This window comes from Sus scrofa, chromosome 13 (assembly GCF_054392235.1).
Source record: "Sus scrofa isolate SSC_HxYL_T2T_F1_AM1 chromosome 13, Sscrofa_HxYL_maternal_Yorkshire_Landrace_v2.0, whole genome shotgun sequence".
In the NCBI taxonomy this organism is placed as follows: domain Eukaryota; kingdom Metazoa; phylum Chordata; class Mammalia; order Artiodactyla; family Suidae; genus Sus; species Sus scrofa.
This window is the reverse complement of record NC_139395.1, coordinates 125306289-125331831: the sequence shown is the minus strand read 5'-3', so window position 1 is coordinate 125331831 and position 25543 is coordinate 125306289. Positions and strand designations below refer to the sequence as shown.

Sequence of the window (25543 nt, the reverse complement as noted above, 5' to 3'; positions counted from 1 at the left end):
CTAAATTAACGGTTTTTGAGCGTCTGGAGCTAATTCCAAATGCAACCCCTGTGTCCTATCCTGAGACCAGGTAAGAGAAGGGAGATCCTATCAGGCACCTTCATAGAGAATTCAGACCCTGGTAAGAAAATGAGAGCGGAAACCTTAGAGCAGATTCCTCAGCACAGGAATGCATAAGAGGGATTCTTTGTCCTTAGCCTTTTGGAATAGAAGAGAAAGAGCAGTGAATGCTGACAGAATTACCTTTCCCAAAGGGTTTATAAGGCTCAAGTGGAAATTCCTAGGCATGTATCACCATCAAAGGAAACTGCTGAGAGGAATGAGGTAGGAGGAGAGGGCATCACCTGTTAAGACTCTGAACAGGGAACAATATAAGGAAAAGCAGGACTTTCTGAAGATATTTTGAGGTGGTTGGGGGGTGATCTGATAAATGGCAAACAGTCTAAGACAAGACAAAGTTTTAAGGAACTGTGGAACATTTGAAAAAAAAAATAGAGAAAATATACAAGACTTGCATCCAAAGTATTTAACAAGAAAGGATTTATTTATGTATTTGCTTAGGCCACACCCATCCCACAGCATGTAGAAACTTCTGGCCCAGAGATCGAACCCACACCACTGCAGTGACTTCTCTGGATCCTTAATCCACTGAGCCACCAGAGAAGTCCAAAAAGAAAGTATTTAGGGAAGAAAGAGAGCAAAAGATACAAGCAAACAAGGAAAGGCAATGGGATCATTCAAAAAGAAATTTTAAGGAGCTATGAGAGTAAACGAGATTTTGCAGCATTAGCTCATACAGCAAAATTCTACTTCTTTCAAAGGAAGAGCTCCTGTTTTAAAGAGGGAAACTATTTTCTGACTCTACCTAAATTCATATAATTCTTCATTCATTCCTCTCTCAATTTGACCTCTATTAGTTACTCCATTACTTAAGATTACATTTTCTTAGTGATATACAGGCTTCAGGAAATAAGTAATGGAAATAAAAATGAAAGGAGGATGAATGAATGAATGAACAGTTAGGCAAAGTCAGAAAATACCTTAAAATACTATATATAAAATCAGCTCTGCTAAAATTGCGAAATATCAATTATAATGCTTGAAGAATCATCAAATGGTGATAAAGAGAAAAATTCCACTTTCAGGAAGAAAAGTAGATGATTGGGAATTAATAGACAGGTAACAGGGATGGACAAATGGATGGTATTAAGTAGGCAACTTGCCAACTCCAGGAAAGAAAAAGAACAAATTTATAAACAGCCTGCAAGGGAGGATGGGGAAGGGAGAGAGCAGAAGGTGAACTCTTCCTGGTCATGCCAACAGGGCACCAGCTTCAGGACACCTCCTTTATTGCATGCATAAGAAACTGTTAAGGAGTTTCCGTCGTGGCTCAGTGGTTAAAGAATCTAGCTCCATGAGGACACAGGTTTGACCCCTGACCTTGCTTAGTGGGTTAAGGATCTGACGTTGCCATGAGCTGTGGTGTAGGTTAAAGATTTGGCCTGGATCCTGCATTGCTGTGGTTGTGGTGTAGGCCAGCAGCTACAGCTCCACTATGACCCCTAGCCTTGGAACCTCCATATGCTGCAGGTGTGGCCCTAAAAAGCAAAAAAAAAAAAAAAGGAAAGAAACTGTTAAAAAGGAAGTAAAACTGCATAGACTTAATCTCACTACCAGCCTGACGACCTCAGGCAACCACTTTTCTTAGTACCTCTAGACAGGCAGCCATTCTGACAAGTAAAATAAATTATGGTTTTTGCTAAGTGTCCCCCAGTAACCTGATTCATGCATCATGTGTAAGTTTGTGGATCCAAATGTTTAATTCTGGAGGGGAAAAAAAAAAAAAAGATCAGAGACCTCTTTGGTTTCTTGCTCCGACTTAGCTAAGATTGTGTAACTTGTACAAACATAACCATTTCCTGCCCACTGAACAAAGCAATTAATGGACTGGGCATAGTTTCTGGGATGATTTAAGGGAAGAAATCAACCTGGCCATGTCTCACTGCAGTTCATTTTAAAAAAACAAGAGACGGGAAAATATAGATTATCATTATTTTGTTGAATAGCGATCATTCTTTACATAACTTTCCAAAACTTTCATCCCACAAACTAGCTATAACTGACACACTGGAAAAGAATTTGCCTCAAAATGACACTAAGACAATACTTCTACCATCCACAACTTCAATTCATTACTAAAAAGGTGTAGACTGTCGTTTGGAAGAAAAAATTAAAACTGATAAAGCTTTATGAAGTTAGAGGCTTCCAGCATTTATATAAGATGGGCTCTACAGAAGAAGAAGTATTAAAAAAGAAGGAAGGGAAAGAGGAAGAAAAGCAGCCTTGGCTCCCAATGACTTCCCAGGGCTGGTTCCAAGACCTCACGAGGTCCAGGGACTGCCCTCATTTCCAATGACTCCAAACTTTTTTTCTTTGCTTAAGCTACTTTAAGTGTTTCTGTTACTTGCAAGACAAACAGTTCTTCACTATTACTGAACACCAAAAATCTTTGGATCTTCACATATTTTCAGGTATCTCAGTTACTTTAAGCTGAAAATGATGCCACATTTCTTCCAAGAATTGGAACAGTATTTTAAAATGAAAATCCAACAGCTTTTTTTCATGGTTCAAACACACTGGTATCTCAGTGTCAAAAAAACACTATGTTTTGCTCAGTCATTAAGTCATTTATTCAATAAACACTGAGCACTTATTGTTTGCCACTGTATAAAGGGAAAAGGAAATACCACATTTAAATCAACTGTGCTTCAATTGGAGAAGAGAGAGAAGAGGAGAGACAAGGTCCCTGCCCTGGTGGAATTTCTATAATAGTGGAGAGATGAAGAGGAATTATAAGTCTCCCTGTTCCACTTGCTGCTATATCTTTACAGTTAGACACCAACCAATACTGGTTCTGACTGAACGGAAGGCTCCCAAGCTCCAAGTATTGGTTTATGCAACTCCTACAATTTTCTACTTCTAAAGGAGAAATGGAAAGCGTGGAGTGGGCCACCAGGCTTTGCTCTCACTGAAGTGAATAATCAGCCTCATCACCTGGGGGACACCTAGGAAAACCTGAGTGTGGAGCCAGCACATAAATATACCTTATCCTCTGCCTGTCCTTCACCACCAATTCTCATCTGAAGGCACCTACAACTGTGAACATCCCACCCCCTGCCCCAGGGGAAGGGGACTGACCGACATCTAAAAGAATAATCTATCATTTCAAAAGAAATCTACCATCTTCCATTACTTCTACTGATTCAGAGGTTCATGACAAGATTGAGTCATAAGAATCCTGAGAGAACATTAGAAAATTAAATGTCAGCTGGTTCAAGGAGAGGGTTCACTGTTCACTATGAGAGTCCTCTCCTCATGATGGGAGAGCATTCTGCAAAAAAACAAGTATTTAATAAACACCAGTCAGTTGAGGTCCAAGCCCTCTCAAGCTAATAGGAACTGACCACCTGGCTAAATCTTACTGTTCTCACAAATCCAAATGATGTATTCCTCAAAGCTGAAGGCTAGAAGATTTAGGTCAAAAGATGCCGAACTAGTTTGAAACATTTCAAAATGAAGACTCACTAGCCATATCATTCAAAGGAACAATACTACAAATAAGTGATATATGCTCTCTATTTGCCTAAAAGTTTTAATTCACTGGACTATAGATAAACATCCTTATACGCAATCATCCGGTCAATATCCTGGAAAAAATATCATTATGCTAAAGGTTAAGCAAGTTTATACAGGCTATCAGGTGTAACGTTTTCAATGATTATTTTTCCATGGCAAAACATGAATTGCGTTACTGACTTAGAAAAATAAATAAGAACGCCTCAATTGTATCTTTGCCCTGATTTCTTGCCAAATTTAAACACACCAGATATATGTCAAATAGGTTAGCCAGTCTATAACACATTCCAGCCAGTAAGTTAATAATTTGTACAAACATGTCAAACCTAAATTCCCAATCAAGCAAACAATTTTTTAGATCAAAACAATATCACATGAAAATTTCCAAAGCCCTTTAACTGTTTTTATACATAAGTTTAAAATTCCCCAAGGTGCAATCAGTTGTAGGGGTCTTTTTTATTTGTTTTTTTTAGTTTCAGGAGCCTTAAGAACTAACCTCAGAGGTGTTTAAAAAAAAAAAAAAACAACCACTGGGAACCCTACTAGAGAAAAGACTACTAGAAAGTATCATTTCTATTATAAATGAAATACAAATTTGGACTTTTGAAAGTCCCCCCAAATAGGTACTCTGTCATGAGCTATCACCAAAATATATTTTACAAAAGACATAATTATAATACTACAGTTACTACAAAAAAATCAAGAATCCCATGCTTTGCTTTTAAGTACTTATCAGGACAAATAAATGGGGAAAGTAAACATTATGACAAATGTTCACACTGAAGACAACCAGAAGCAAAATGTCAAAGGCAAAATGGTCACTAGTATAGGTAAAGTGCTAAAAAGGTCTTAAGAATTAAGACAAAGGATAATATTCATAAAAACTCCCTCAATTCTTACCTATGAAAATGTTAGAAATTTCTTTCCAATATACATTTCAGGACACAAGAAAAAGTTCTAAGTGTATAGTCAATGCAAAACAATATGAATTACAGATCCATTAAAATAGAATGGTTTCTTTTACCTCCTCTGGACAGAAAAGATGAAACATCTGATTCTTCTAGCACTGGCTACTTCTATGATTTTAAGCATGTCCCTTCAATTCAAGATGCTGTATTGCATGGAAAAATCTGATACTGTCTTGGAAGAAGGACTTATATACCAACTGAAAAATCTGTAACAGAATATCCCAATAAATCAAATGTCAAAACAGTAATAAAGATCTTTTGACTTATTAGAAAATGTAAAGATACGGGAGGGATATCAACTTGATCAAAAAACGCACTTTTTTAAAGATTTTATTCTTAAAGGACACAAAGTAGTGGATACCAAGTGAGCCATGAGCTTGAGTAAATATAACTGTGAAAGGCAGTATGATAACGCTGTGCAAAGACAGGCTCACATCCTTTCTCTGTAACATTAACTACTACCAAATTTTTCTTCTTGCTACTGAGTCTACAAAGAAATTGACTGCCCTAATGAATATAGACGAACATTATTTTTGAAAAGCAAACTAATCTTCCCAAAAAAAAAATGACAAAACCCTGTGACAAAGCCTTCCTTCAAGCAAGTTTACAGCAGTCGGTGGGATATGTGAGGAAATGGGCAGTCTGCAAACGTATGGTTAAAAAGTCCAGAACTGAGCCAATTCTGACAATACTCAGAAAGGTTTTCTACAAACATAACTTGCATGTAAGCTCATTCATGATTTCAGTATGGGTAAGGGCCAAACATCCCTGTAATTGAGATTAAGAACATGAAGGGTTTTTTTTTTTTAAATGACACCGTTTTTATTCCAGCCCCCAAATCAACCTCTATGCCGCACTACATGATTTTTCCCCCCTCCAAGCAAGTTAGAAAATTAAATTTTCTTCATTTCCACCCAGGGGCCACTCAAACAAATCTAATGGGTGTAGACAGCATTTCCTGCCTGCTGCAGGAAAATAACAGGATTGCCATTATTAATGTGGCCCGAGGCATGCACTAAGGTGGGGCACTGAAGAACCTGACCTTTAATTTTCATCAGTTAGCCTGCAATGACTGTCTAATTTTTGTTTTTGTTTTGTTTTGTTTTTTCAAAATGGTGAATGTTGGGGGTTTTTTTCTCCAATATTAAGGTCTCTAACACTGGCTCATTCACTCTCTCATAGAGCAAGACAGGCTCCAATCCCTATTATCCTTTCCATTCAACTGTGTTTATGTCTAGAACAACCCTGCCAGTAAACAACCAGCTAAAATTCAGTTTTGTTTTTCTTTTTTTACTTTTTTGGAGCAAGGCTTCCAATTTAAAGAAGTTGCTGAGACGTAGGCACTGCCAAAGCAGAGAAAACTGTTCTAGTCATTGACACCTCCGCCAAACATTCTATGTTATTCTAAAGAAATGAGCATCCAAACAACAATGAGCAGCAAAGGTGGCTAGGATTTCTAGAAATATTTCAAGGTCTTAGCCTGCAGAGCATTTTTTCCAAGCTGGGGTGTCTTTATGCCATTAAGACATGAACAATGTCGTCCAAGACGATGATCCAGAAATGAAAGGCAGGTCTTGCGAGCCCCATGATTTTGCCCACTAACATCAAGGCCTGATCTCTTTCAAAAACAGTTAGAACAACATCCACAAAAAAGAGACAGGGAAGGGGAGAGTAACTCCTTTATTACAAATTTCCTTTGATCCCAGACTTCGGAGAGGAAGCAGAGCTGTCATCTATCTACTTAAAAAGAGACAACCTCTCTTTAAGGAGGGCAGGGGAAAAGAAAAATAATGGCAGAAGTAGCACTTATTTAATTAAGTAGTTCTTGGCATTCGGATATGTTTCCCCCCCACCCAAAGTGCTTCTTACACACATTATTTCATTTTATGCCCATGCTACCTACTAAGGTAAACAGCTCAAGTGTGACTGGAGATGAACCACAGAAGTGTCACTTGAACAAGAACACTCAAGGAGTCAGTGGCAAGGCCAAGACAAAACTGATGGCTAGAAATCATATACACTTTTAAAGTAACAGGGAAATGTTTTTAAATAACTATTACCCCCATTAAGAAGTATGTGCAATGATTAAATCTGTCTGTATGCAGTGAATAAGATAATAAAATAGCAGCTCTCACTTGCTAAGCACTTGACAAAGCACCATTCGGAGCTAAAGAGTCCTAACAATTCCTTTTAACAAAGTCATTGAGATTCAGTAATTTAACTGAAGGCAGAGTTACAAATCTGCACAGTGGGGTCTCAAACCCAGGGCTCAGTTTCCAGAGCACAGGCACTCAATCATTACACTACAGATTTATCTTCTTACTAAAGATATTAGTTCCAAGTTAAGAGAGCAGTTTCCCATGCTCCCCAAATATGAAAACCGTATGTGATAATCTGCTACTGTTTACAGACAAGGGCTAAAGAAGTCCCAAGAATCATTTCTCTAAAAAAATGTTTTTGTTTTTTTTTTCTGTCTTTTCTAGGGCCGCTCCTGCGGCATATGGAGGTTCCCAGGCTAGGGGTCGAATCAGAGCTGTAGCCGCCGGCCTACACCAGAACCGCAGCAACTCAGGATCCGAGCCGCGTCTGCAACCTACACCACAGCTCACGGCAACGCCCGGATCCTTAACCCACAAGCAAGGCCAGGGATCGAACCCGCAACCTCATCGTTCCTAGTCGGATTCATCAACCACTGAGCCACAACGGGAACTCCCAAAGATGTTTTCTTTTAATCTACTTAGCTTACAATTAAACTTCCTAGGAAATCATTTTATTTTTTTTCATGAAAAATGCTATTAAAACCACTAGCCAAAACTGACATACAAATACAGCAATCTGTGGTAAAAACACTTTTTAAAAAAAGAGGTTCTTCATTAATCTGCCAAGCAGAACATCTGACAGCAGACTAGAATTGCCCCTTAATTGAACTCATAGATGACTCAGTGGAAACTAGAATTTGGAAAACTTATCATCCCACATAAAACATAATAGGAACAAACTCGCTCACCTTCACTGGTACATCCTCCCCAAACTCAGGCCTACTCCCTCCTCTAACCCTTGCTCCTCACAAAAGCAAGGAGGAAAACTTCAGAACGTTAATGACAAACACTTGAGGCCCAAAATTACTCCAAACAAAATGAAGCAAGATAATCTAGTAGAAAATTCTTTGCATCCTCAATTGTTTTCTCTTATTAGCCAACTTACTATGCCCTAACAGGTCTGAACTCTTGCGAGAACTGAACTAAGAGAATCAGAAAGTAAAACATAAATGGGAAGTGACATTGTTTCCATGTTGAAATTTAATATAATAAGCAAATGCAAAATCTAAAACACTATGTTTTAAACTATTCAGAATGTCACGGGTATCATTAAGATCTGGTTAAAGCCATTATCACAGTAACCACACAGCAAGATTAGAATATGTCAAAAATCAAAAAAACCTGGAAATAACTATTTCTTTATTAATATAGAAATTTAAGGGTAAATTAAGGATATCTGTTGCTAATTAAAGCCTGAAATAAAATGCCAGACTTAAAAATAATTATCCACTCCTTGTCCTTTCTCCCACAACTCTTCAAAAAAAAAAAAAAGACAACAGGTAGATTGAGTCTGAAATGCCTGTAGGTAAATAAAGATATTTGTAGTTGAATATATAGGTCTAGAACTTAGGGATATAGCTATGGGTTTTGGAATTTTCAGTCTTGTGGCATAACAAGGAAACTCCCAGCATTTTTATGCACTAAGTATAATGAGAAATATTCATTAAATAAATAATTTTAAAAGGAGAGCATTTTAAAAATTGAACTTATTTCCTTTCTAGGAGGCTCAAAAATACTGATTTCATAATTCCTTGAACATGAGTGTGCACATGGGCAATTTTAGTATCAAAAATTAAGTAAATCTCCACTTTCAGGTGATGGTAGAAGTGTTTGAAGGGTTAAACAGAAAAGGATCCAAGCGATTTAAAATAAACTTAAGCAAGTAAAATGCCCAAATCCTAAAACTAAAACATAATCCTTTTTTATAGTGCTTAAAATTGTTTTCTTTACAACTTAAGGTATAAAATAGATGTTTATGTGTTCTTAAAAGTTAGTTTGATCCTATGGTCCTCTATGTCATGAGGATTGCCACCAGCAAGTTCTAAAAGCCAAGTTACAAGGCAAAAAGCCTTCCAGCATTGAGGAGCACTTCTCTGGGGTGCTACCCATTTGTGGATGTCTATAGCCTTCCTCCTAGGCAGAGGTTTTGAGAAATAAGAGAAGGCTGTTCTGACAGTCTTCACCACTTCACCAGTCTGTGGAAACACAATCCCCAGAGAAGCACACAGCTCCTTTTGGACCATGAGCAGCATTTCTGTGAAGCAGTAACAAACAGTATTTAGGTAATAGCGCCTTGGGCGCTGCATCTTCATTAGTCTCTTCATCCACACCGCCCCACACAAACACAGGCAGAGAAAGCAAGTCAGGTCCCACTTCAAAGCCTTGTCCTTAACTCACCTTCAGTGAACTCACTTTCTAAAGATGGAGTAGGGAGCTCAATAATTTCTAACAAAGGAAGCATTTAGGGCTGCCAGCTCCCCAGGTTTAGCCTGGGCCGTCTGGGAAAGCACAGGGCTCCTCTGAATCCTGAGGTCACCTTTTACTCACCAGGGGAGCTGCTCTCTGCAATTGCAGAGGAGGCACGCTCTAGTCAGTTCTGGGCTCATCCCATCCCTGCGGCTGCCTTCAGCACAACCCAAACACCACAAACTATTAGCCTTAAAAGGACAGAAAGGAGTAGTATTAGGAATGGGAGGCTTTGCTTTTCCAGGTGCAAATTATAAGTACAGGATCTTGCCTTATATAAATTAACTTTAGCAAAAGGCACTGAGGAGAGAGAATGCAAGATGAACAAAACTGAACTGACATTGAGTGAAGAGGACTCTCTTCCCCTGAATTTTTCAAATGTCTGAGTCAGGTAAAACTTCACTGCCATTTCTTAACCAACTGCTCTAGATTTTTTCCCATTCACTACAATGAGTTTCTTATACATTACTTTCTGTGAAGTATACTTTTATACTCTGGTTTCTCTCATTCTAAGGTTAAGTTGCTATTACAGAAAACAATCCAGGGAAATCTCCCCCTTTGGGAGATGTCCAGAATATCATTATTGTTCCAAAAGTAAATTTTAGCTTTCTGGACCATAGACAGGCATTCAACTAATTCTCAGCCTTAGCATTCAGGTACCTGGGAACACAAACAAACACTGTGCCAAGTCTGGAGACACAAATAAGACATTTAAAGTGAACTATTAAAGAAGCAGTGTCACACAGCTGAAAAAAGTTCTCGAATCAGTCAGTCTAGGTGATCTTTTTAACCTTCCTGAGCATGTCTTCTAATCTCATTCACTCAACATTTATAGGGCACCAGGATATGTTCAGATTTTTGTGGTAGTGGAAACACATAGAAAAACAAATAATTATCTACCCTTTCATAGTTTAATGAATATGGAATATATATATAAGCACATGGCAGGTGCTCAACAATTGCTGATCACTATTATATTTTATACCTGACTCGTGGTCAGAATGTGTGGGAGTTCTGTGTACAAGTGACAAGTGCCTTCGTTTGTATACTAAACAGCTAAGAGCTGGTTATCGTTTTATCCCAAAGAATACGATTAAAACTTCTCTGAGGAACCTTTCCATTCTACCCTAGTTCCTTCCTATACGGAGGCCTCTGGTTTACTCCTCCCACCGCACTTCTTTCCAACCACTGGGTCAAAAACCCTAAAAGGACAGACTACAAAGGGGGCTGAGTCCCCAAGCCTGAGTTTCCCAAATGTGTCTGATGGTATCACTCACCTGAAACACCTAACAAAGATTTCCATATCCCACCCCAGACATAATGAATAAGAGCACATGCATATGCCTCTTGCCCCCTCCCTCCACCATCCCCGCCCTCCACCCCTCCACCCCCCCCAATCTCCACCCAAACATACACCGTCCTGTAAAGTCCAGGAGACTCTTCTCAGGCCTGCTTTCACTCCACCTTACAAGGGCTGAGGTCCTTCTCCTCAGCTTTCCATGACATGCTCTCTGACCCCTTCTCCATGGCTTAGCTTAGCACTAAATACTATGGCCATCAGTCTAGCAGAATCAATTCTCTCTGCTGGGCCCTAACACCCCAGCAAGGCATATGCTGATTTTTTCTTCTGCCTCTTAATGCCTCCCTTCTAGAATTTTCCTCTAAAAGGATTTTAAATTTTAATCTCTGAAAAATTCCTTTTTCAAAAAATAATTCTGTATAATCACCAATCCAACTCCAATAGATAAGCAAAACATACATAATTGAGGGCCACATTTTTAGGGAATAAAAATAGAAGCTATTTGTTCTATTTGCATTTTCAAAATTAATTAGCAATCTGATACAAACATGTAAAGTCCATGTATTCTCTGAGGAACTTTCTTTAAAATAGCAATAAAGGAAATGCTAGGTTTGCACTGCAGATGACTCATGCCTTTGTTTTAATTTGTTTTATATTTATTAGATCCCTACCCATAAGAAAAAAAATTTTTTTAGGAAAACTTTGGGAACACAAAATTTCCTGAAACATGGCCAGTGCTTCAAAGAGATCAACTTTCAGTACAAGAAATGACTTGAGCACCTGAGAAGAGGTACTAAGTTTAAATGGTACTTTTTGGCCTAGGAATTCTTCCATCTACCCATCCATCCATCCAATGAGCATCTACTATGCAATCATTAGGAAAGACATTACACTAAATCAGTAATCAGCACAGTCAAGTAACAATGACAAGTAGGCAACCAGACAACACTGAAAAGGACAAGCGTTCTGAAAAGCATAGAAAAGGGGTCAGAAGATTTTAAAGAAAATGATAAAATACCTAAAATAATGGCTCTGGAACATAAGGAGAATAAGCAAAATAGAATGAGACACTCTTTTCTTTCCAGCAGATCAAAAATCAATGAGGAACATTCTGTGAACATGAAGTTGTAATTCTACGTATTTCCTCTAGATAAAAACACTGTGACTTGCAAGACCTTTTAGTATCAGTTGGTAATGGTCCTACCTCTAAAGCAATTACTAGGCCCTAAAAATAATGTGCTATGGTATGAAAGCCATTTATACATACAGCAAAGAAAATATACCCATTATAGATAGCAAAGCAAGCATACATTACTAGCAGCATACCCTGGTGACTTTATACTGTTTTCCAGGAGTTTGGGAATTAATAAACTATTGTGGATGGCAAATACTTCACAGTATGTAGTTTTTCCTTGAACTTGTTATTTGTATATAAACGTAAATCTTTCTACCTGAATTTTATCTAATATTTTCAGTATTACTAAATGCACTTTACATTCTGATGTTTAAATTCTACATGCAAAACTTAAAAATCCTACCCCATTTTTTCATAAGTGATCTACCCAAACTCAACATCAACATTTTGGAAGGAAAAAGAAAAATAAACCACCAATACTCAGAGAACAGTCCCCACCATGAAATTATTAAATGCTAGAGACAAGTTCAGGTGAATAAAACAATGCTATATGCTTGCTTTCACTCTACCCCCTCCCAGTAAGCTTCAGTCTAACAAACTAAAGTACATTAGCACCAAATGCTATTCCAACACTACTACTGAGATGACTTAGACCCCTTCTCTAAGTGGTAATCAAAGTTTTCCCTAAAGTACTCAAGACGACAAAATTGGGGGAAAAATGTTTAACGGTTAGAAAATGTGACAGGTCTAATTACATCCTACTCTCTGGTTTTTGAATGACTTACAGTGAAATCCAGGACTGTGAGTAGAGTACCTTATCTTTGTGTGTCTACATGGTCTGTGGATATTAATAAACTACCTGGCTCATCTATATGTTAAAATATCTTTTCTTCCCTCCAGAGATCTACTTCTTTTAAATAGTCTCCTCTCAAATTCAAGTCAGTTAATAAGGAAACTCTGACCTCTAAAAATGGCCTAGGGGAATCTCCCTTTACACGGCAACAGAGGAAGGTGGGGAGAGGACACATCTATATACCAGCATGGAGTAGACCAAGGGGGAGTAAACACAGGCAAACTGTGGAATAAATCTCAATTTTTTATTGCGATGAACACACATAAAAAAAAAATTTGCCATTTTAACCATTTTTAAGCATACAATTTGGTGGCAGTAAATACATTTACAATGTTGTGCAACCATCACCACTACTCATTTCCAGAACTTTTTCATTATCCCAAACAGAAACTCAGTATCAATTAAACTCTAATAGCTATTCCTCTTCCCCCAGTCCCTGGTAATCTCTATTTTACTTTCTATCTCTATGTATTTGCCTATTCCAGGTATAGCACATAAGTAGAAACATACAATATTTGTCCTTTTGTGTGTGGCTTATTTCACTCAGTATGTTTTCAAGGTTCATCCACGTTGTAGCAGGTTTCAGAATTTTATTCCTTTTCATGGTTGAATAATATTCCAGTGTATGTAAAGACCACATTTTGTTTATCCATTCATCTGTAAATGAACACCTGGGTGGTTTCCACCTTTTGGGTATTTTAAATAATGCTCCTATAAACACTAGTATACAAGTATCTGTTTGAGTCCCTGCTTTCAATTATTTAGGGTACATATTTAGGAATGGAATTGCTAGGTGTTTGATACTTAACTTTTGAGAAACAGCAAAACTGTTTTCCATAGCAATACCTTTTTGTTCCCAAGAGAAATACACTAGTATTCCAATTCAATATACTCTTAAGTATTTTCTGATTCACTAATTCAGAATAATGGTTACCTTTATTACACCATAAATCAGGTTTTTTTTTCTGAGCTAAGAAAAACCACAATAGAAAAATCAGAAACAGTAAAATCTAAAGAATTCTAGTATTTTCCTCTTAAATAATTTAAACAATAGAAATATAAAATGTATCTTTTTTTAAATTTAAAATACAAGAGAAAAAGGGGAATTAATACTCTAAACTAGGGGAGTTCCTGTCGTGGCGCAGTGGTTAACGAATCCGACTAGGAACCATGAGGTTGCGGGTTCGGTCCCTGCCCTTGCTCAGTGGGTCTACGATCCGGCGTTGCTGTGAGCTGTGGTGTAGGTTGCAGACGCGGCTCGGATCCCGCATTGCTGTGGCTCTGGTGCAGGCTGGTGGCTACAGCTCTGATTAGACCCCTAGCCTGGGAACCTCCATATGCCGCAGGGGCGGCCCAAAGAAATAGCAAAAAGACAAAAATAAATAAATAAATAAATAAACTATATTAAGAATCCTACACTTACAACCTGTACTGTAAAAACTGGGTCCATCTGAAGCCTAAAAAGTCGTATATTTGAAAATCTCATGGGGATGTAAATATCTTGAGATATTGTAAATGAAATTTACCCTTCTTATGAATCAGTTCATACAGCACCTGGAACAAAGCTGGCCAGGAAGGTCTTGCTTTAGCAAAAGTAGAGGAAGAGGATGGATAATAAGCTTACCTAAATGCCATTGGCAGGACTTCCACAACTTTGCCCAAACTCATGGACGAGAAGATGGGCAGCTAAAAGCAATAATGATTTTAAAACTTTAACACCTGCTCTCACCCGTCTGCCATCAAGTGCTTACAGGAGGCAACAAGTAGCAAAACATCAACAGAAAAGCTTCAAAACAAATTAATAGGTATTGCTGGGAGTCTACTGGTGGGGATGGAATGGATATTTGCTTACTCTCTATTAGGTATTCAAAAATTTAGGTCTAACTTTTGCTGGTAAACTGTGCCTAGCCCATGTGATAGCACTGAATAAATCAACATTTACTTCGCAGTAGTCCTATGACTTCTAAGGGCTCCTGCACCTCTATGAAAAGCCCAGCAGTAGAACTAGCTTCAACCCATACTACAGTTTTACATTGCTTTTAAGGAAATTGATTTTTCCGAAGTGCTTAAAGTGGTTTGTTCTCCTAATTAGGTAAATATTCTCCTTATGATCTATTTAAACTTCTGTTACAGTAAAACCTTTTCATATAGAGTAGGAAGCCAAACTTTATCCTAGACTTGCCTGGATAATTGCAAATTCCTAATTAGTTACATCCAGAACAATGGAGTTATTTTTAATAGAGACCCTCTTTCACCAGCTGTGGAGAATCTGACTGAGCCCTTAAGAATAAATTAAATCTTGTTATTTCCTGGGATTTTAGAATCTCCCATTATTTCTCAAACATACAACATTTGCTCATGTACGAACACAATTTTCTAGATAATTACTTCAACAGAAAGCTTTTCATAACTGAACACTGTGAGTTTATATTATATCAACTTGGTTTAGGCAAATTTTTCTGACTAGTTGCCTTTTTAAAAACCTTCATCTTCCAGAGTCAAAACAAAGACGTAATAGAAGCCTTAAATTCTAATATAAATTTAGTTTAAAACATGGCCGTAGGTGCTCCAATTTTAACCTTTCTCAAATTTTAGAAAGGAGCAAAGAACTAAAGTTGTCACCACCCTACCCTAGGTAGGCATAGCTTTCTATACAACATTCCAAAAATATGAGCAAAATAGCCCTGTAAGTTAACAGAAAAAATGCTTTGCATTTGCAAAAAAAAGGTCAGAAGATAGTAGAACATTCCATTAACAAAAAAACCTAGTCTAGAACTCAGTGCCTTGAGTCAATAAGCACGTGAACGAAATAAAATTACATTTTAAACTCAAATATCATTTAATACAAGGGACATTTTAAACAGATGCTTACTGAAATCTCAAATAATGCTAGCTTTGCCTCAACACCATCTCACTAAAATCTTCTCCCTCCAGTTATTTAAAAACTGACAAGCAGTTGTAATATTGTAGAAACAAAAGATATTAGGAACCAGCGTCCGAACGGACAGTGAATATTTCTAAGAACATCCCATCAGCCAATGAAGTTACAAGCCAGGTGTTTCAGAATGCTAAACCTGAATATCCCAACTAGGGACAAAAAAGAGATTCCAGGATTGATTTTTTTTTCTTTTTCTTTTTCTTTTGGCCGCATCTGCAGCATACAGAAACTCCTGGACCAGTCGAATGGGCACCACAGCAACAACTCAAGCCACAACAGTAACAAGGATGGCTCCTTAAGATCCTTAGTCCACTGAGCCACCAGGGAACTAGATTTTTAAATTGAGAAACCTCCCCACCTATAATGGCTGATCACTACAGTCTATCTTATTTGATTTATACTCAGGAGTTTAAAAACCTCCCACCTCCTTCCCATCTCTACCCCACATCTTTGGTCTCCATGGATTGATCCTTGACACTAAACTTACATAAACAATTCCCCTCTGGATAAACTTGTGACTAGGTTCTGGCCTCTCATTGGCTGTACCCTGCAAAAAGTTCAAGTTCAAGTACCAACCACCAATTCATCTTCCCATTGTGAGACTGTGCTTGGCTCCTACAGAAACCTGGCTCTGTCTGGTTACAGTGATTGAAGTGTTCTCTGACTTTTAAAGACACATTAAGACTATACCATACTGTGTATTTTAAGGCCCAAAAAAAGGTGTGCTTATGGATGTCTTCCTATATTCAAAGGCCTTAAAGTCAACTAAAGAATAAAGGTTTTTCCTCAACCATCTAAGTGCATTCCCAACAGCTGTGTGGATGAGACTTGAAAATAATGTCTTAACACACACAAAAAAACTCTCATTAAATGGATTAACCTCATTAAAAGTGAAGAAAGGACAACTACAACTTCTGAAGTGAAAACAGGTAGGTTGCAAAGATTCCCCTACACATAAAATTATTCTTCTCCCCTCTTCTCAGCTAGAATTATTGAAAGCCCAAATAATAGGCTTACTAAGATAATATTCAGAGACTAAAGCCTATGCTTCTATCATTCAACATTGGAACTTCCTCTAAAACACTGTACTTTTTCCCCTCCACCTCAAGAATGACCCTGAATCACGAAGACTGGCTAGTCCACTTCAGCAATGCTAACCAGCTACTGACCACATCTAAGGAAACACAACTTTTGAGAGGTCACAAATCAACTATTATATGAGGAGGAGGGGAAAATTGAAACACAGTAATCTAAAGCCTGAAACTTTATTTACTCATCACAAAGAAGAAAATAAACCATTTTTCAAACTGTCCAAACACAATCTGGAGGTCTCTGAAAACATGCAAAATAATACTACAGAAACAGGTCGGTGTTAAGCTTTCAAATACAACAAACTATGGAGTTTGTATAAGGCTTTGCTAAACACTTTTTAGTACACTGACTCCTTAATCCCTTGTGAAGACCACTTTAAAAATAGTACAGGTGAGGTGTTTCCTCCTTATGCTAAAATGAGGAAACCCAGGCTAAGAGAGGTTCAGAAGTCTATCAAGGACATATAGCAAAGAAGTAAATTAAGTCCATTACAGATTAGATATTATGATTTAAACTGATAGGTACCCAGATGTGGCCCTCACTGGAGTGGGGTGAGGTAATAAGATTTTTTACCTTTGCTTATGATTTCAGTATCTTTATCTTTTAAATTATCTCTCATTTGTATTAAGCACCTTGATGTTCTACAAATGGAACCATATATCATGAATTAAATCATGTTTCCTATATTTGTCACACTCACAAGAACAATATAATCCTATTTATAATGTGCTTCTTATGTTGGTTCCTTGAAAATAACTATGATCTCAATGGTCAGGAATGGATATGATCAGGGTTTTTCAGCTATCTGAAGAGTCTCATTAACTGATGCCTCACCCTTAGCTGAATTTACAATTTTCAGAGCTGGAAGCCATGTAATTCACAAAACACTAAAATAATATAGAACAGTTTTAAAGCTGATTTACTAGTATAGTCTTTCAGGATCATGTAACACTTTCAAGTCAGGATTACAAACTGCAATTATCCCTAGGCAGTAGTAACTATGAAAGATTCAGCAGATTCAGATATATTAATAATGAATCTGGAAGTTACCTCTTTAAAATTCTAATAAAAGAAATTAGCTGTAAGTTTATGGATGAAATCCTGATAAATGAACACTTACTTGAGTTGGAATTTTCACTGTATCATATAAAATTGGAAAGTTGTTGAAATTCCCTATACCAAATGAATTCTAAAATGCAACAAATTTAAATTAAATCCACTAATGAAAAAACTATTTGATGATATGCCACCAAAAGAATCTTTTCTGCTGTTTGTTTCAATCTTAAACACATTTTTCCCAATGCATAAATAGATCTAGGGTATTTTATATTTTACACTTGAATTTTACTCTTTGGTAGTAAAGTGATAATTTTAATTCTTCAGATTAACTGTGCTACATAAGGACATGTGAATGATGGTTTGGCTATATTATTTACCTGACACTTATGAAGACATTTGAAAAGAATCACTCAATGAACATGTAAATGTGGATATTGGAGGTAATTTTAACCCAACTCCCCATCAGTGAGTTTTTCATATTGCCTCCTACTTATATTCCTTTATTGCACTGAAATAATCAACAAGCTCTGACTGCCTTTTCAGCAATTTCTATAAGAATATATTTCAACCAAATAAGAAAATGGCATTTAAAGTTTTTGTCTATTAGTTTTTACTATGATACACAGGGCATTTTTTAAAAACAACTTGTTTGGTTTTGAGCTACAGCTAATTCCATATTTAAATTCCATTTAAGAGCTGAATCTAAGCACTTTGTGGTATAGAAGAAAGAAAAGTGAACTACAAGATCTTAAAAGCAGTATGATTCAGTTAAACGTGAAAAGATTTGCAAGTCAGAAAGTTCTAGTTGCAATCTACAATATGGTAACTGACCACTAGCCACAAGTAGCAGTTTAAAATAATTAAAAGTAAATAAAATTTAGAATGCAGTTCTTTAGTCAAACCAGCCACGTTTTAAATGGCACAACAGCTACACGTGTCTGGTGGCTGCCACACTGGACAGCACAGAGACAGAACCATTTACATCACCTAAGAAAATTCTATGTGACGTTATACAAGTTACTAAATTTCTGTGAACCTGTGAACCTCCATGCCTTCTCTGTAAAATGTCCTTAACATCAACTAAACTGAAAGACTATTAGAATTTTAATGACATAATATACTAAAAAACACAATACATGCTACTTAGTAAGCACTAGATTCCAAGACAGAGTAGATATTTACACAGTCCTCTAATGAATTTTAATCTATGATTGCAACACCAAATGGTCACTTCCCCTCCCTAGGCCTCATTTTCCTAAAACTGAAGTTGGGAAGGTCTCAGGTTTTAAATTCTAAGGATGATATCAAATTCTACCCGTTAAATGAAGTGTTAAGCAAAAGGGGCACAAACTCCTACAGAGTAAACTACTACCTAGGCTCCTAGAGCTAGCTTCCGAACAGATCCCAAGCATTCTTCCAGAAACCCCAGAAGACTAGCTCTCCAGTATAGTCCATGGTCTGATGTGAGCTATTTATAAAGTCTGTCTTAAAAGGTTACTGGAATATCTTTCTGAAATTGTATATACTGTAATTAGAAGCTACAACCTCCTATTCCATGATGATATCTTGCAGTTTTAAGATCTCTCTTTTAAAATGAACACTATCTTTACGTAGAATTTTTTTCTCTTAGAAGTATTTAAACCAAAACATTTTAAAAGCATATACGAATTTAAGTACCATTTGTTAGTGACTTCTCATACCAGCTATGCCTCATTCTTGGCCAGCTTGTGGATGACCCTCTAGGGTCTAAACAATGTGAGGATTATAACCTTACAGGTAAGGTCCCCTTGCAGGACCAGGACCAGAAACATGCCCAAAGACTTTACCCTGGCTAACAGCTGCTCCTCGGGAGCCAGGAAATTTACTGAACGCTTATTCCACCAAGGCCGCCTCCAATCAGGGGGAACCAAGAGCCCCTATACAAGGCAGAAAACCACGGGCTGTTCTTGGCTGTGGCTGCGGACATCTTCCCTCGGGCGCTGTCTAGGGCCCCAGAGTCACAGCTCTAACTTGAGAGAGAAGAGCAACTCAGGCAGTAGAAATCAGAACAGTGGTGCCTTTTTTTTTTTTTTTCCCCCCCAGAGCGTGCATTTTTGCCCAAGGCCTGAAGCCTCAAAAAAAAAAAAGTGTTATTCCAGAGCAGATTCCTTTTCTTCCGGGTCTGTCTGCTCCCTCTCTTTACCCACAACCACTGTGCCTCCCCTTTTCCCAATGCCCCACCTCTCTCCAGTTTAAAAAAAAAAAGAGGGGTGGGGGTGATATATTCCCTCTTCCTTAGCTTTCCCTAGCAGGGCCTGGAAGCTGGAGGAAATTCAAATCAAATTAACTGCACATTAAAAAATAAACAGACAAGCCATCAGGGGGGTGCCCACCCAACAAAAGACTTCGCCCGTTCCAAAATATGATTAAGCCTGTGTGGAAGAGAGGGAGGGAGATTAGAAACTAACAGGGATGGAGAGAGAAACGCGTGGATCTGGGGCCCCAGCGTCGGCCCATCGCAGCCAAATTCCAAATTTTGTTTCAAGAACTTGCTGGACTGAAGAGAACAGAAATTAAAGTTTTTCCTTTCAAGAAAGTCCGCAAACGGTAATGTCTGGATAAACTGCCATTGCTTTCCCTCCGTCAGGAACAGCAGAGTAGGTGGTGAGGTTCGAAAAGCTCCAACCCCAACCGCGCACTCCTGGAAGCCTCCCGCCAACGGCGCCGCCAGGCAGCCCAGCCCCGTCTCCAGGGACACTGGGCCCGGGTGCTCCGGATCCCACCGGGCGCCCAGACCGGACCTTTGGGAAACTTCGCGGGCATAGCCGGAGGCCCCACTTTCGCCCAGAATGACAGGCCCTTCCCACGCCCGCAGGCCCCCGCCGCGCCGAGAGCACCAGACGGTCCGCGCACCCCTCCCGGCCGCCTCGGGGCGCGGATTCCTCCCGCCCGCCCCACCCCCGGCCCGGGCGCCCCTTGGGGTGACCCACTGACCGGAGCTACGCTGGCCCACACACCGGGTCGCCCGCTCCTTCCCGCCGTGCCCCACTCCCCCGCCCGAGCTTCCAGCCTCTAGGCTCGCCGAGTCCAGCCGCGGCCGCCGGTTACCGCCCCCAGCCCGGGGGGAGCCCGGGGGGCAGGACGGGGAGGGAGGACGTGGCGCGCACTGAGGTGGCCAGCGGCTAGGCGGGGAGTGTCCCGGGGAGGCCTGGCCTGGGCGGGGGGCCGGTGCGGGCTCGGGACCCTCCCTGTGTGCATCCAAGGGTCGGAGGTCCTGGCCCGCCCCGCCTGGCGCAGAGAGGCGGCCCCAACTTCTAGCCCCTCTTTGCACGCCCGCCCTCCTCCCTTTACCATATGGAAATCTACAGCCTCAGAAAGTGACACGTCGAAGATTCCTCGGCCTCTCCGCCCGCCCTCCCCCTCCTGGGCAGCGTTCCTGCCGCGGAGATTCCGGGAGGGGGAGCGGATTCCTCGGACAAAATCTGCTGGGAAGGCTGGGGAGGGCGAGGGGGGGAGGGAAAGCCCGGGAGCCACTGCCCAGATATTTTTTCCCCGATCAAGAAGAATCTACCCGTTTCTTTCCTTCCTCCAAGCCTTCACCAGCTGGGGGGACGAGCGGGGACCCGGAGCCCAGTAAGACGCGGCCCCAAAGGGGAGGCCGACCCCCTCCTGGGCCCCGTGTTCCCGGGGTGCCCAGAGGAGCGCGGGGCGCTCAGGCACTCTGGCGCCAAGTTTTCTCGGGAAGTCTGGCGCGCCCGGAGCGCTCCGGGACAGGCAAGCACTTTGGCGGACTCAGCGTCCGGCTGGGGCTTTCCAGCGCGCTGGGACCCCAGCGGCTGAGACGCGGGGTCCGGATCCCCTCCAGTCTCCTGCTCCTGCACGCCTTACCTTCCCTCGGGCTGAAACGCGGGGCTCCGGGCGCGCCACACACCGGGTCTACCACGCCTTCCCAGCCGCCAGCCCCGAGGATCCCTGCCGCCCCTTTGCTGCTCCCGCCGCCGCCGCCGCCACCGCTCTCCTCCGCCTCCGGCCGCAGCCGCCGCTCAAATAACTACCAGGAGGGTTAGATGGGGGATTCCGCCATGTCAATGATGTCGGGACCACATGGGGATTTGAGGCCCGCCCACTGCCGTAATCTGCCGAGTATAACCGCCGTTTTAAGTAAAGATTCGCAGGAACTATGGGATCCTCCTTCCCCACTAGGCCTGCATAACTATCCTAAAACTCTTTTTGGTTCAGCCAGAATAACGTAAAGGCTTAGGGAACGAGCAACTCCTGAAAGGCGAAGACTTCATGTTCTGCAAATGATTGCAACATCAATATAAATGCAGTGTCTGCTAAGTAATAATCAGAGTTGAGACTGACATTTTTTCATGTATTAACTTTTTTAAAAATCCCCACAACCTTGTGAGCTATTTTGTCACCTCCCTTCTCTGTTTCCCATAGAACTTTGTTCATATGGTTTATACAGCGTGAACAGATTATATCAAAGTTCAGTACCCAATATGCGCTCACAAGAGCAGAGACTCTTTATTCATATCTGTATTTCTGTATCAAACATAGAACAACGCGAAGGCCACAACAGCTTTCATTAAGTAATTGCTAAGTTTATATTAAGTCAAATGTCATGTCTCAGAAATTCCTGCCCTGGCTCAGTGGAAACTAATCTGGTTAGCATCTATGAGAAGGCAGGTTCCATCCCTGGCCTCGCTTAGTGGGTTAAGGATCTGGCAACGCGGTGAACATGATGTAAGTTGCCGACATGGCTCAGATCTGGCGTTGCCGTCGCAGAGGCGGGCAGCTACAGCTTCGATTCACCCCTAGCCTGGGAACCTCCATAGGCTGCAGGTGCGGCCCGAAGAAAGAAAAAAGAACAAAAAAAGTCATGTATCCTGTCGTACAGACTCAAAATGGTTATCAGACTGCATCCCATCCCACCTTTCAAATTATCCAGGGAAACAAGTAGAAGTTATCCCAGAGAGGCCACCTTCCTTTTTAGCTTCCCAGGTATTCGAAATAATCACATTTAGCCTCAATTGTTAGCCTACAAAGCAGAAGTAGGTAGTAACCAGGAGGCAACCTATTACTCTCATTGACCTAAAAAATATATAACAACCATTTATCAAATAAAGTTATTGTACAAAGTACTGCATTAAAGCCAGAAGAATATAAAAGAATACTGAGAAATAGCTCCTTTCCCTGTGGAATTTGCAATTCTTTTTTGGAGATGAGGGGGATAATGGCAAATCCAGACAAGTGGGGTCCTCCCTGGCTTATAAATCCTAACCAGCTTCTTTCCCCAAATATTCGCAAAGGGTGTCTTGAAGCCATCTTTCTAGAACATGGTTCCAATCCTAGGTCATAGTTCTGCATTGGAAGAGTTGTGGGGAAGCAGAGGTTCTCCAGCTCCTGCCTCAGTGTCTCACTTGTTCCTGAGCCCTGGCCTCCAATCCAGCTGAATTCATATATTTTAATCACCTCTGCCCCTCTGTCTGAAGCATACTTTTTCCTCTAGCCTCTCTGAAGATCATTTCCTCATCTTTGATCACTCCCTCCCTTCCTGTAGCCTCACAGCTCTTTTCCCCACAATCTCAAAATTCTTTTCAGTTCTCACATTGCTCTAAAGTTAGTATGTATCTCTTCCACTTGACTGGATCTCGTTCATTTTTGTATATCCAGCATCATCCTAGCATTGTGCTTTGAATATAGTGACCCCCTTATAAATGTTGTTGAATAAATTAATTCTAAAGTATGTAGAAGAACCTGAATTACTAGGTAAAAGGAAAAACTTCAGAGGGTAGAAGTTTGAATTCAAGTATAGAGATACATGCTTGGCCAAGGAGGTAAAAGTAGACAAGAGAAATTCAGAAGACAGAATTAGATCTCCCAATTTCTTCCACTAGGCCAAATTAGTTCTATGAAGAATCGATGATACAAAATGCCTTAAAATTTAAAATGTATGTTCGTAGGTATATAACCTCAGTATGTCATTTGTCTTCTTACCCTAATATCTAGCATCAGTTTTGACAGAGAATAGAAACACATTAAATGTTTCCAAAATGAGAGGAAGTATGGTGTAGTGGGAAAAGCAAGGAAATTATAATTACACAAAAGCCAGTAACATTGGGCGAGTTTTTTAAGTTCTCTGAGCCTGGGTCATTTACTTTTTAAGTGGTGATACTGACTTCCTGCTAGGTTGTTGTGAGAAGTAAAACACTCAAGCACCTGATACTCAATAAATAAATACTGGTTCCTCCTTGAATAAATGGATGAATGGATGAAGACGCCTTTCCTGGAGCAAAACTTTTGAAAAGGCTCCCAACTACATGTTGAGGGATTTAAATTTAGTGCAATGAGAAATCACTGTGAGGTTATAAAGGCATGAAGTGATTGAAGTAGGTTTCAAAGTTGATTATTCTGGCAGCAGGCTATAGAACAAGGTTCACGTCAGAGAGGCATGCCCTGAATCCATGTGGGAGATGATGAAGTCTTAGGCCAGAGAGGTGATTCCACAAACAGGAAAGAGGACCCCAAACTAAGGCAATGAGTATTACTGTCTGCTGTTGACAACTCACATCATCTGCCACCCTAGATCCTAAATTATAGAAACATAGTCTTAACTTTGCTCCAAAAGCAGCTTAGGACTTGCTTAAGTACAAAAATTAACATCCAAATGAGAGCAGAAGTTAAGGCCAATATCAAAATATACAGACTTGTAAAGTCTTCTATCAACTATGCAATGTAGGCTGAGTCTTATTTAAAAATTTAAATAAATAAAAGGTTCAAGGTCATACTTCCTGACCACAGATAACTTGTAACAAAAGAAATGAAATTTTAACATATTTGAAATTAGCATTTAAACAATCTCAGAGTTCCCATTGTGGCTCAGTGGTAACAAATTCCACTAGTCTCCATAAGGATATGAGTTTGATCCCTGGCCTCACTCAGTGGGTTAAGGATCTGGTGTTGCCATGAGCTGCAGTGTAGGTTGCAGACTCGGCCCATATCCCATGTGGCTGTGGCTGTGGCTGTGGCTGTGGCTGTGGCTGTGGTGGAGGCCGGCAGCTGTAGCTCCAATTCAACCTCTACCCTGGGAACTTCCTTATGCCATGGGTGCAGCCCTAGAAAGACCAAAAAAAATAAAAGAAGGAAAAGAAAAAAAAAAAAAAAAGATCTCAAACCATTAAATCAGTAATACTTCTCAGTTTAAAATTTCTAAATTCAAACCTCTTTCTCAAAGATCATTATATCTAGTAATCCCTAATATACAGAAGACTCAGCCATGTTCTCAGTCTCCATATCCTTCCTTTGCCTATAGTTGAGGTGGCTAGATTCTTAGAGGCAGGTTCAGTCTTGCCTCTAATCTTGAAACTTAATCTTGACCTTAGAGGGCATCTACTTTTTGTTCTAATGTCCTGAGCTAGATCTGATACCAGCTTCAATATAAACATTGATAAAAAGCTAATTAATCTTGTTTTGAAGAGCATTCAGAATTTATTAGAGTACAAACTAAAGGATAGCCACTTCAATCAATAACAAAATCTAAGAGCAGTGTTGCAACTTCAATTAAACACATTTCTCCAGAATAATTTAACCAGTCAAAACTGTAGTTTCACCTTCAAATATATATACATATTTTTAAGTCATTTCAAACAAGAATATCTATCTGTCCCAGAGTTACCAGAACTATTCAGGTAGAAACCGAATGGCTCTCAGGGCTCATAAAATCACAGGGTTGATAAGAGCTCAAGGTTTTTGGCCTGCTCCTCCTCCCAAATCAGAATCTTTGCTCACATGTCAGTAACAGCCAAGCACCCAGCCTCAGTCTGAACACCACCAGAAAAGGGAAAACGATTCTCTCCAAGACAGCATTTTATCAACAACTCTAGATCTAAGCCAAGTCTTCTGAAACTTGCTTCCTTGCAACTTTCTCCCACAAGTCCTGTTTATGCCCTCTGGAGGCAGGTAAAATAGCAACAGCCACTTCCCTTCCAATGAATTGACCATACCTGTCACAC

At 39.9% G+C, this 25543-nt stretch overlaps 2 protein-coding genes across 11 annotated transcripts in view; both read right to left on the bottom strand.

Moving 5' to 3' along the window:
• The window catches only part of FNDC3B (fibronectin type III domain containing 3B), a 338529-nt gene extending 316982 nt beyond the window's left edge, over positions 1-21547 (bottom strand). For 5 of the 10 annotated variants that reach the window (XM_084990280.1, XM_021069801.2, XM_084990279.1 and 2 more), the window contains exon 1: positions 21414-21547. The gene's annotated coding sequence lies outside the window, so the exon portion shown is untranslated. Of the gene's footprint in view, positions 1-20519; positions 20625-20876; positions 20933-21413 lie in introns of those variants that run through there. The other 5 variants (XM_084990282.1, XM_021069802.2, XM_084990281.1 and 2 more) reach the window with 2 other exon arrangements.
• Positions 19637-22856, bottom strand: LOC146397596 (uncharacterized). The gene is made up of 4 exons (XM_084989971.1): positions 22674-22856; positions 21246-21576; positions 20927-21058; positions 19637-20870 (listed from the first exon to the last, which is right to left on the bottom strand). Exons 1-4 carry the CDS (start codon positions 22854-22856, stop codon positions 19903-19905), a joined length of 1614 nt encoding a protein of 537 aa, XP_084846097.1. The 3' UTR covers positions 19637-19902.
• Between the last annotated feature and the right edge of the window lie 2687 nt (positions 22857-25543).